This window comes from Panicum hallii, chromosome 5 (genome assembly GCF_002211085.1).
Source record: "Panicum hallii strain FIL2 chromosome 5, PHallii_v3.1, whole genome shotgun sequence".
In the NCBI taxonomy this organism is placed as follows: domain Eukaryota; kingdom Viridiplantae; phylum Streptophyta; class Magnoliopsida; order Poales; family Poaceae; genus Panicum; species Panicum hallii.
Window position 1 is genome coordinate 13,356,275 of NC_038046.1, and position 12,860 is coordinate 13,369,134.

Consider the following 12,860-nt stretch of genomic DNA (forward strand, 5'->3'; position numbering starts at 1 on the left):
GTTGACCGGGCCAAATAGTATTGTGTATGCGTGGAAATTTAGTGCAAGCGGAGTCCTAATTAAATACATGCACAATAAAAAATATATAAATTCGAAAGAAATATTTCTTGAAGATATAAAATAGAAAGGACGGAAAAGATGTGCACGATGGCTCTATCTGTATAGGTATGCATGGAATTCTTTCCTATCTTCATGCGAATATAATAGAAAAGAAACTAGAAGTGCGTGGGAATTGCATGCAAGTTTCCTATTTCAGCTTGGGGGAGAAAATATTTCTATACTAAAACTTACATGGTATATGAAATTTTATATGGTAGTAGGAATTAGGAGTTCTAGGTTTCACCTTCACTTGGAAGATTTCCCATCAAAATTGACAAACCCTTGGTCCTCTGTTGACCCCGGTACCCCACGCACCTTCAATCCATCCACTATAAAAAAGGAGGAAAGGTGCGCCGCCGCCAGAACCCGCCGGACGACGGCAAGCGATCCAATGGCCGAGACAGGCGTTTTCAACGTGACCTTCGAGGACTACGTGATCACCACCACCGTCACGTCCTCCGGCAGGGCCGTGGAGCGCTGGATCGCGGAGGTCCTCTCGGTGCACCGCCCCGGCGGCGTCCGCAATAACCTCATCCCCGTCGGGCTCGACGTCGAGTGGCGCCCCAGCTACGGCGGCCCGCATAACAAGGCCGCCACCCTGCAGCTCTGCGTCGACCGCCGCTGCCTCATCTTCCAGCTCCTCCACGCCGACCACTTCCCCGCCGCGCTGGCCGGGTTCCTCGGCGACCGCGGCATCCTCTTCTACGGCGTCGGCGTGAGGCAGGACGCGGAGCGGCTCAGGGCCGACCACTGCCTGACGGTGGCCAACGCGGTGGACCTGCGCGGCGGCGTGGCGGATTGGCTGAACCGCCCGGACCTCCGCCAGGCTTCGCTGGTCGCCATCGTGGGCGCCGTCATGGGCGTCGAGCTCGTGAAACCGCACAGGGTGACAATGAGCCGGTGGGACGCGCGCCGCCTCAGCGACGAGCAGATCAGCTATGCCTGCATCGACGCCTTCGTCTCTTCCGAGGTCGCCCGCAGGATGCTCAGCTACGCGCAGAGGGTCATGTTTGTCTCGTGAAGCTGCTGCTCGAGGGCGACCACCGGCCGAGCCGCGAGGTGCCCTGGCCGTCGCGCGACCACCGCGAACTCGCGTTGCTTAGTTCCAGCTTGTTCTAGTAGTTATTCGCTTCCAGTTTGCATCAGGAAAAAAGTTTGTCATGGTGCATCGAGATTGTTCTTGCTGCATTTTAATTTCCTAAGCCAATGTTTTAGGGTTTCTGTGATTTTAATCAGACAGTTTCGGTGTGTGATTTAGCTGCTGCGATGTGTTCGTCCTGGTTTGCCGAAGCAAAAGATTGTGTGTTGAAACTAACGCTGCTAATGGTCACGAATTTTTGACACGGTTGTGGTGACTTGTGGTTGAATTTTTTTTGGGGGGGGGGGGGTAAGATTACAACGGTTGATCGTTGATGTTTGCAAGCGTGATATCCGCAGGATTGGGAGATGTGGAATCTTCTACAAATTCAGTGTCTATTCATTTATAGTATGCGATCGATTGGTTGATATTCATGTCGATCGTCGAAGAAAGAGGCAAACATCAGGCGGCTGTATAGGGCCTCGGCCGGAAGGATCGCCTGCCGCCGTCCGATTTGCTCGCCGGGGATTTGCCTCTGGTCGGCCACCAGACCGCGATTAGGGGAGGTTCTGATTCCGAACCCTGCTCGGACTCGGAGCTCTGGGTTGCTGCGGGTTTAAAGTCCGATCTCGACGACGGCGACCCTGCTCCGACTCGGAGTCCCCCACTCTCCCCTCCCCTTTATCTACGGAAGCAGCGCGCACGGGCAGAACCATCTTGAAATCGTCGTTCGAGCCGATCCATCCCGCCGATCGAGTTGCAGACACCTGCGGGACAAGCGCACGCCCCCGCCTCCCGGCTCCCGCGATGAAGAGGACATACACGTACGAGTACGATACCGACGTCGTCATGGACGATGGCGCCGTGATCCGCACCACCGTAACCAACTCCGGCGACGCCGTCAAGCGCTACCTCCGGGAGGTCCGCAAGCACGGCCAGCGCCTCACCGTCGGCCTGGACACCGAGTGGGTCGTCCACGGTAAGGGCGGGCGCGGCGCCCACAGGATGGCCGTGCTGCAGCTCTGCGTCGGCCGCCGCTGCCTCGTCTTCCAGATCGCCCGTGCCGACTACGTCCCCGCCGCCCTGCGAGCCTTCCTCGCCTGCCCGGACCACAGCTTCGCCGGCGTCGGCGTCGGCGGCGACGTCGAGCGGCTGTACGTCGACTGCGGGCTCGTGGTCGCCGGCGCGGTGGACCTGCGGCACGTCGCGGCGGAGGTGCTCGCCCGGCCGGAGCTCAGGAACGCGGGGCTCAAGACCCTGGCGCGCGAGGTCATGGGCGTCCACGTCGACAAGGAGAAGCGCGTGACGCTGAGCGGGTGGGACCAGCCCCTGTCGACGGAGCAGGTCCGGTACGCCTGCATCGACGCGTTCGTGTCCTACGAGGTCGGCCGGCTGCTGCTGCTGCGCGCGGGAGGTGCAGCGTTGTCACAGTTTGTGTCCTTTGAGTTGCCGTGAGCAAGCTTGCTAGAGATGGGTCTTTTCGCGCGTCGCCTGTTGTTTCGCTGCCTTAGACTCAGATGTTACAGCATTGCGATAGTGATTGTTTCACTGACAGTGTCTAAGGGGCTGTTTGCATGTGTACTTGCTTCATGATGTATAATCTCGCACGTTTATATTTATTCGAAGGAAAGTTGATATGATGATTTCGCTGTCAATTCATCCTTCAGTACAAGCTCAGCTTTTCCTGTCAGATTTACGTGACTTAGCAGTCTCTGCGATTATACTGCAGCCATCGGCACCGTTAGTAACTAAAGGTCTTCACGCAAATTTTCAAGAAATTTTTTTAAGCAAATATGGACGGCAAAGCTATATCCCATATAGATATTTCTCACCAGAATTTTTTTATATCTTTTCTTCTTCACCCTCCTCTCTAACTTTTTCAAAGCGCATCACATATACGCAACCACACTCACCAGCCTCTCTACCTTCATGGATATCCTACCAAATAAACCTCTGGAAAGATTGGGCTGCAATTTTTGACATTGAGAAAAGGCTATCACGTGGATTGTTGATTTTTTTTCGAATTTTGATTAAAAAAATAGTTGTCAATTAATTAGTTAAGTAGAGTAAAATGATTACCAACAAATTTATCATCAAAGTATGAATGGTGTAAAGTTAGTGATAACAAATATTCGTTTATCCGGACTCAACAGTGAAAGTTATGTATTTCATCAACTCGTTATAGCCGTGCACGTGGTGGAACAAAGCAAAGCTATAAGGATCCTTTATGCACGATCCATTGACAAGTCTCGGTGCGCCAATTTCATGCATATTGTCTGAGGCAGATCTCATACAATTCACATACCGGTAAACACAAACAGTTGAACAAGGAGACAATTATCTCCAAATTCTTCTTTCAGGACGAATCACGTAATCCTTGAAATCTGGTATGAGATAGAGATACTCCATCTGTTCCAAAAATATAAGAAATTTGATTTTTCTCTTAAATCAATTGTCTCTAATTTGATCAAGTGTATAAAAAAATTGTACGAACATATGTAACATAAAAAAAAAAATCCACTATAAAATATGTCGTCGTGGTACATTTCAGAATGGATAGAGCGGTTCACGCCACAAAATTGACTCTGAAATTAATTTTGAACATAGAAAAACTCTAATTACTCAGATATTATCATTCAAGAAAGAGAAGAGCCCATTTATAACCATCATTCCATCAACCATGGGTTAAGTCCATTAACCTTCAACTATGAAATCAACTTTCAATACTCAATTATTAAAATTATTCGTTTGGGTGACATGACATCAACTTATTAGCAACGCTTGTTTGGGTGACATGACATTGTCAAACCTGATTCAATTTAGAGTGGTTTTGGGTGACATGACATCAACTTAGCAACGGGGCGGGCGGGAGCCTGCTTGCCTCACCCCTATCACACGGATGACGGACCAATCCAGATCGCCATAGTCAAACGGGTAGCAAGAAGAGCGAGCCCTCCTGCAGGTCCCATACTCTAGTCGGACTTGCAGAGCTCACAGGCCTACAATCCGATCGCGGCGTCAATTCTGCTCGCTGCTCGGACGGACTCGTCGGTCCCTCGATCAGTCGATCGGATCGGATCCCGTTCGTTTTCCCTTTATATATCGAAGAAGCGCACGTACAGAGCCATTATCGTCTCATCGCACGTACAGCTCTCAAGGCGCATCCATCCGGCCGTGTTGCTGACTCTGCTGAGAGAGAACACCGAAAGGCCCCCTCCTGCGATGAAGGGCACGTACGACACCGACGTCGTCATGGACGACGGCACCGTGATCCGGACCACCGTCACGTCCTCCGGCGACGCCGTCTAGGCCTTCCTCCGAGAGGTCGTCGGCAGGCACGGCCAGCAGCTCCTGGTCGGCAGCGACACCGAGTGGCGCGTCGTCGTCCCGGAGGACGGCGGGCGCCCCAGGAACCGGATGGCCGTCCTGCAGCTCTGCGTGGGCCGCCGCGGCCTCGTCTTCCAGATCTTCCACGCCGACCGCGTCCCGGGCGCCCTCAGGGACTTCCTCGCCTGCCCGGACCACCGCTTCCTCGGCGTGGCGGTCGACGGCGACGTCAGGCGGCTAGCCGAGGACTGCGGCCTCGCGGTCGCCAACGCGGTGGAGCTGAGGCACGTCGCGGCGGAGGTGCTCGAGCGGCCCGAGCTCCGGGGCGCGGGGTTCAAGGCCCTCACGCGCGAGGTGACCGGCGCGCACATCGACAAGCCGAAGCGGCTGACGATGAGCAAGTGGGACGAGCGCCGCCTGTCCATGGAGCAGGTCCGGTACGCCTGCGTCGACGCGTTCGTGTCCTACGAGATCGGCCGGCTGCTGCTCACCGGCCAGTGCGCGGAAGGTGCCGCCGCGAGCGGCGCCAGGACGATCTCGTCATCACCGTTTGTTGCCTCGGCGGTTCCGGTGGCTTGAGATTCGGAGATGCGTTTTTCTCGCGTCGATCTGATCCCTGCCGTCTCGCTTTAGGTAGTTAGGTTCAGCCGTTATTGCTGGTTTACTATAGCGTTGTAACAGGAATTGTTTCATATACAATCTATGGCACGTGTAATGTATTTTATGCGTTTATTTGAAGAAGATTTCGATAATATGATTGTCCATGATCTATGGTGAATCGCTAATGGAAAAGGCACGTTTTTTTGGATGGGATAGAGTCATAGAGACCATACAAATCTTGAATGTTTAGAGATTACAAAAGTTGGACACTAAAAATTTAGAAATCGCTAATTTTGGATTCCTGAATTCTAAGAACCTGGGTAGTATTATAATGGCTCTGAATATTAAAATTGACTTCAATGGAGGAAAAAGGTTTTTTATTTTCAGTATGTGCACATGGTACCCAGCGAGATGCATGCTATCCGATTACATGGTGGATGTACTCCCTCCGTTCCAAAATATAGGTCGTTTTGGCAAATCTAGATATACAGATTTTGCAATGCATCTAGATATATATTATGTCTAGATCTACAACAAAATTTATTCATCTAAATTTGCTAAAACGAGATACAATTTGGAACAGAGAGAGTAGTTTGGATATCTCATCACATGAACTTCGTTATTGGAGCAAAAGGTCGTGATGATAATGCAGCAAAACCAAACAAGATTTGCTTGCACAATGTGTGTATTCAGACTTGAGGATATAAACACATGCCAATCTGATCAAATACAGAAGCTTGTGCTTCCACAGTGAGGCTTAATAATTATGGGCCTGATTGGTTGTCTTCCCGGCAGAGCCTGGCTCGCACCAGGGAGCCAGGCCGGCAAGGGCCAGGTTGAGTGCATGCAAGAGGGTCATGATTGGTTCCCTTCCCAGCTCAGCCAGGTTCTCGGGAGATGGTGTTTGATTGCATGGTTGTACACAGATTTAAAATGGGAGATACAATACTAGTTTGATTGGTTGCCTAGGTACAAGCTGTTGCAGCCACGTCTTGCATGCAGATGGTGAGGTTACCACCTGCTTATCTGTAAGGCCAAATAACAGCATACTTGAAGCAACTATTACATACATTTTCAAACTAAGAATAAATAATGATTATAGACTAAACTAATATTATTGCAGCCTCTAATAATATGATTGCATCTTTATAGTTTGGAGAAAACTCCAGTTTGGCGACCAGCTATTACGAAGGCATAGCTGAAAAAAGAAAAAAAAACATCATCACTGGATTATAGAAAATGATAAGAACAAATCGATAATGGCAAATATGCTTAGTACAGGTAAATTGACAGATAGCTTATTGGAGTGACAGATATGCTCATCAGCAAATTGTAAGCACAAGTAATGAGGACTAACAACATAAAACCATATTTTCAACATTGCAAATAAGTGAAGATAGCAACCAGACATAGCTGCATAAAGAGGAAACAACATAATTGACAACGGGCATATGCTTAGAATAGTTTAACACATCACAGCAATGGACACATGCTTAGATAATAATAACATGATCAAATCTACCATCATGATTGATCCATGGAAGTGTCTCATGCACACCCCGGTTACAATTCGAAGACTAGATAGTTGCAGCAATTTCACTATGTATAGTCAATTGCTAACTATAGGCAACAGCTAGCAAATGAGAGGCGCAAGTCAGCTGCACAAAAAGAGTGCAGGATGAGATCAACTGCACAAAGTGAAGGCAGGAGGAGATGTTATACACAAAAGGCACCACCAGTGAATCATCCTCACTGCACAACAAGGCTCACTGCACCAAAGAGCCACCTTCAGGTCAACAGGATCACTGGACAAAAGCTACCAGGAGCTCACTGCACAAAATAAGCCACCAGAAGCTCACTGTACAAAAGAACAGTAGCAGGCCTTCACCCTCTACATGTAGTAATGCATAGCCAAGTAAGTCCTCAGCCACAGCACACGGTAAGAATCAGTCATCTTCACAACTGCAGTGCCATGAGCCTTATTGTCCAGCAGGTGAGAATAGGCAGCCAACAATGCTTCCTCACTAAACCCAGGCATGAACATAACAACACCATACAGCTCAGGGTGGGAATTCTCAACCTTGGTCTCACGAATTGCAGCTGCAACCTCCTTCACTGCACCGGTCATGCCAGTCATGACAATGATGTCCTCCTCACTAAGCATGCACCTCCTTCTCTTGTTACCTCCTCCAGACCCATTGCCACCACCAGCAGCACCATCCTCGCTCATCCTTAGGTGCCTCCCTAAACAGCTTTGCCACATCATCAACTTTCATGCAATCAGAGTCAGGCTTAAGTGAGCTCTCACCAAAGTCTGATGGGGAGCCTAAAGGTTCGCTGGAGCCCATGGCAGACTTGCATGTTGCCTGTCCATTGCCAAATATGATCTGCATCTGCTTGTAGTTCTCTATTGGCTTGTTCAATAGCTCAGCATCTTTAGGGTGAACCTAAAAAGCATTAGTGCAAAGATTAGAATGGAACGGATATAATTTCATGAATCAAATAAGCTAGATTGGCAGCCCAACATACCTTGATATGCCTCTTGAAGTGCTCCTCTTCCAACAAGATCATGAAGTTTTCCTCATCCCATAATGCACCACTGAGTTCTCTAAGCTTTGTCACCCTAATCCACCTCTATCGCCACTTGCGGAGATAGTTGTAGACTTGGGTGCCTGTAAACTCATGCAAAGCCTTGCCAACTTGGTTCAAGTGCACCTCTTTGAACCCTTTATCGTCCTAACTCCAGTAGAGAGATGAGCTCACACATGTGGCGAAGCACAAAGCCGGACATGACACTGGTCCACCTCATTGCAGCCCTAGGGGGCAGCAGCAGCACCAGCAGGAACAGCAGCAGGCTGGGCAACAACTTGGGCAGCAGCCTGGGCAACAACATTCTCATGTGACAGCTCCTCAATAATGCCCATTGCCCCCACATGACCATTCCCTTGTTCCATGTCCTAATGCCACCCAACTTAGAGGTAAGGTATGGAATGCAATATGGTAGATTAATGTTTGAATCAAAAGGATAAGCAAAAGTGAAAAGAACAGGAGAAAGAAATAATTAATCATCATGGCATAATGCTCATTGCCTCAGTATAAGAATAGGAGAAATAAATAATTAATCATCATTGCATAATGCTCATTGCCTCAGTATAAGAATAGGAGAAATAAATAATTAATCATCATTGCATAATGCTCATTGCCTCAGTATAAGAATAGGATAAATAAATAACTAATCATCATTGCATAATGCCCATTGCCTTAGTGTGAGAACAGGAGAAATAAATAACTAATCATCATTGCAGCTTGTCGATTGTCTCAGCATACAAATTAAAGTGCATACAAACCAGTCCTACATAGAAATTAAAGTGCATACAAACAACTCCTGCATAGAAATTAAAGTGCAACATCCATGATACAAACTGCAGCATCATACTACATGGTTCTAGAGATGAGAGTGACCCCTATTAGCCCATATTTGATTAGCCCATTCATCCCTAAGTGAAGCCCATGCAGAATTGTCATCCATGGCAATACCATGCCCATGAGGAGCACTACTGTTGGGACCCAAGAGGACTCATGAGGAATAACCTCATCTGTACCATGTTCAAGTATCCAATTGTGTAAAATACGACATGCAAGTACCAATTTGACTTGTGTCTTGTATGGATGAAAATATTTGTTGTTAATAATACGGAATCGATTTTTTAAAGCCCCAAATTCCCTCTCAACAGTCACACGTAGACTTGAATGCCTTAAATTGAACAATTCACGTGGATTCGTTGGATAGTTTCTACCACCATACTCTTTGAGATGGTATCTAGTGCCTCTATATGGAGTAAGAAATTCAGAGCGACTTGCATATCCAGCATCTACTGGATAGAATTTTTCTAGAACAGATATAAATATGTATTAGTCCTATTTTTAATTAGTTTGTGAATTGAATTATACAACCAATTAAGTTCATTACCTTGTGCTACCCTTAGCCCATCCTCCCGCTCTAGTGCATCAGCAAGAATAGTGGCATCATGTGCAGATCCCTCCCAACCAGTCAAAATATATGTGAACTTCAAATCAAAGTCAACTGCACCAAGCTCATTTTGAGTTGGGTATTGCTTCCTGCCCCTAAAGGCTGCTTGCATCTTGGCTGGCACTCTAGCGTAGATATGAGTTCCATCTATTGATCCAACACAATCCTACATACGACCTAACATTTTTATTATATGATATGCACCCCAAGTATGCAAAATTATTTATGACACTACAATTTTTTCAGTACCTTAAAATAAGGATACCACCTTGAGTTGTTTCTAATCTTAAGTGGTGTCTCACTAGATGGAGGCTTAATCATCTCATGCCTAAGTTCTCCAGTAGCATACAGTATTTCTTTGAAGTACGTACTCACTGTCTCAACAGTCCTCCTCCAGCTTTGGTGTATAACTCTAAAACGTTGGTTATGGCCGACAACGTGAAGAAACGTTGCAACTTGCTCTTCTACACTGCTATGTATGCTATCTCTCAACAGATTCCTCTCCCTAAGCAAGTTGTATAGCCGGAAAAAAAGGGGCTCTTCGCAGGCGAAGCATGTTTACACACTCCACATCATTACAATTATAAATTTTATTCAAGTTCTTTTGTCGTTTCTCATCCATAGCACTCATTGGGGCATAATTAATCTGAGGCCGTGCATTCTAAACCATTCTAATCGTACTAAAAAGTAGTGCATACATAGCAGTGATAAGAGCAGTTGCATGAATAATAAGCATATATCTCCTATCATCTTTAGCCATCTATGTAAATGAAAATAAGTAACAGGCCTAAGAGTTCGCATAACAATGACCATGGACAAGTCTAAGATATATATAGCAATTACATCATTGGCATGGACAAGTTTGCTTAGACAGATAGCAATGGCATCACTGGCATGAACAAGTATGCTCAGATGTATAGCAAACACATCATTAGCATGGACAAATATGCTCAGATTAATAGATAAAATACATCATTGGCAGGAACTACTATGCTCAGATTCATAAAAAAATCATGACATCATCACAAATGCTCGGTGCTAACAATAATGACACCGCCATGAATACGTGCAACAATAGCATAGCATCCACAACACTGCGAAGAACTGAAGGGTCATTGAAAGGGGAAAGGGTGAAATCACTTGCCTAGTAGGGAGCAATCACTTCGCTTTGCCGCACGGATTCCTCAACACCAAGGAGCTACAGACCATGAAAGGCAAGAGGATCAGGACCTGCATGAATCAGCGAGATAATCTTGGGGAAATAGGAAGGGGAGAGGAAGAGGAGAGAGCACCTGCTGGGCGAAAATGGCGACTGAGCGAAGAAGAGGAGCGGCGGTGAGGATTTATAGACGGGGAATGGTGCGAAAAATAGGAGGTAAACCGAAAATCTTCCTGCCAGCACGCGCGCAGCCATTTTCGCCGCCCGTACGCTCGCCCGCGCCCGCGTTGTCACACCGCCAGCGCCTGGCTCCGAGAAAACGAGGGCTTTGAGCGTACCACGGGAGCCTGGCTCGGGGTGCCCCTTTGCATCCCGCGGGGCGGACCCGCTACCTGGGCCAGGTAACCAATCACGGAGGTCTTGCACCTCGGGAGCCTGGTTGGCCCATATGCGGCCAACCAATCAGACTGTAAAAACGATACAGAGGGCAGATGAGGAAGCGCTTGGCAAGATGATAGCCAGGGGCGCAGTACGTGTTGATTTATATCGCCAATAGCGCAGCACATGTACAAGGCAACAATCTCAGGTGATCACGGCATGAGAGTCCCTAGGATCCTATACAACAATTTCTATTTTTACAAACTCTATCTTTAGTAACAAACTTACAACCATGGACTCTCATGCCGTCTTGCCCAAGATTTACATTGACACATCAACACGACACAAACTATTTCTAACAGCCTCCCTCAATCACAACTTAGTTAAGTTGAGATTGATCTTGAAATTCTCTACTAGCCTCACAGGTAAAGCCTTGGTGAATCCATCAGCTACTTGATCCTTGGAGGAGACAAAGTCAATTTCCAAACGTTTCTGCTTGACTCGATCTCTCACAAAATGATAGTCCACCTCAATATGTTTTGTTCTAGCATGAAACACAGGATTGCTTGAAAGGTATGTAGCTCCTAGATTGTCACACCATAATTTGGCAGCATTAGGACTCTTCACACCTATCTCATGTAATAAAGTCTGTATCCACATCACCTCTGCCGTAGCATTAGCTATTGCTTTATACTCTGCTTCAGTACTGGATCTAGAGACAGTGGATTGTTTGCGAGCACTCCAAGACACTAAATTAGTTCCTAGAAAAACTGCAAACCCTCCTGTGGATTTCCTGTCATCCACACAGCCTGCCCAGTCAGCATCTGAGAAGGCACTTACTAGTGTGGAAGCTGACCTGTGAATCTTTAGCCCGAGTCCAGTGCACTGCTTTATATACCTTAATATTCTTTTCACAGCCTCCCAATGTACTGTAGTTGGAGCATGAAGAAACTGACAAACCTTATTCACCGCAAATGAAATATCAGGCCGTGTTAATATTAGGTATTGCAATGCTCCTACAATGCTCCTGTATCTTGTGGTGTCTTGAGCTCCTAGAGGAGTTCCTTCGTACAAAGATAGCTTCTCACTGGTGGATAACGGTGTATTGACTGGCTTACAATCTACCATGCCGACTCTCTTCAGTAGATCAGACGCATATTTTTCTTGTGTAAGCAGAATTCCACCGTTTGTTTTATGTACTTCAATACCAAGAAAATAGTGAAGCTCTCCCAAGTCCTTCAATGCAAACTGTTCTTTAAGATCTCGAAGTAATAAACTTGTTGCTTGCTCGGTGGAACTTGCCACAATTATGTCATCGACATACACAAGAACAAACATTGTGATGCCTCCCTTACTCAAGAAGAACAAGGATGTGTCAGCCTTGGATGCTTTAAACCCCAATTGAATCAACCGTTCACTTAATCTGGAGTACCATGCTCGAGGAGCTTGCTTCAACCCATATAACGCTTTATCAAGTTTGCACACATAGTTAGGCTGGTTTGGATCCTCAAAACCAGGAGGTTGATGCATGTATACATCTTCTTCTAAGAGTCCATGTAAAAATGCATTCTGCACATCAAGTTGGCGAAGGGACCATCCACAGGACACAGCTAAAGACAATATAACTCGAATAGTTGCAGCCTTAATTACTGGACTGAATGTATCTTCATAATCAATTCCATACCTTTGCTTGAAGCCCTTGGCAACAAGGCGAGCCTTGTAACGATCTAGACTCCCATCAGGTTTTCTCTTAATTTTATACACCCATTTACACCCTATAACATTGGTTCCCCTCTGTGGCGGAACTAGGTGCCATGTTTTGTTCCTCATCAATGCTTCATATTCAGAATTCATGGCCTGTTTCCAATTTTTATCCTGCAGTGCATTAGCTAGATCAGTCGGTTCACCAGTGCTAGCTAACATCCCGTACCTGACCGTGCCATCAGTATAAATTTTCTTCTTTTGAATGCCGCGCTGGAGCCTTGTTACCGGCCGCAGAGGAGCTGCGACCTCTTCTGGTGTATCGGCATCAGGTAACGTCGTTCCCGTGCCTGAAGCAGGCGCAGTCCGTGTCGGAGAGGCTTCAGCAACAGGTGAGAGTGGGTGCACAGTTGATTGGCCCCCATGCAACATCACCTCGGTGGAAACGGGCACGGTCGGCTGGCTGCCGGACCCGCTTGGCGAGGTGG

The 12,860-nt window shown here is 47.2% G+C and overlaps 2 protein-coding genes and 2 pseudogenes across 2 annotated transcripts; 3 read left to right on the forward strand and 1 right to left on the reverse strand.

Annotated features, from left to right (window-relative positions):
- Nucleotides 1–332: 332 nt before the first annotated feature.
- On the forward strand, nt 333–1,295 carry LOC112895568 (Werner Syndrome-like exonuclease). Its single transcript, XM_025963533.1, has one exon. The coding sequence runs from the start codon at nt 491–493 to the stop codon at nt 1,118–1,120; it is 630 nt and encodes a 209-aa protein (XP_025819318.1). The 5' UTR covers nt 333–490; the 3' UTR covers nt 1,121–1,295.
- Nucleotides 1,296–1,984: 689 nt separating this feature from the next.
- Nucleotides 1,985–2,632, forward strand: LOC112892443 (exonuclease 3'-5' domain-containing protein 2-like). Its single transcript, XM_025959606.1, has one exon. The coding sequence runs from the start codon at nt 1,985–1,987 to the stop codon at nt 2,630–2,632; it is 648 nt and encodes a 215-aa protein (XP_025815391.1).
- A 1,767-nt stretch (nt 2,633–4,399) lies between these two features.
- On the forward strand, nt 4,400–5,083 carry LOC112892444 (annotated as a pseudogene).
- Nucleotides 5,084–6,843: 1,760 nt separating this feature from the next.
- LOC112891763 lies at nt 6,844–7,913 on the reverse strand (annotated as a pseudogene).
- Between the last annotated feature and the right edge of the window lie 4,947 nt (nt 7,914–12,860).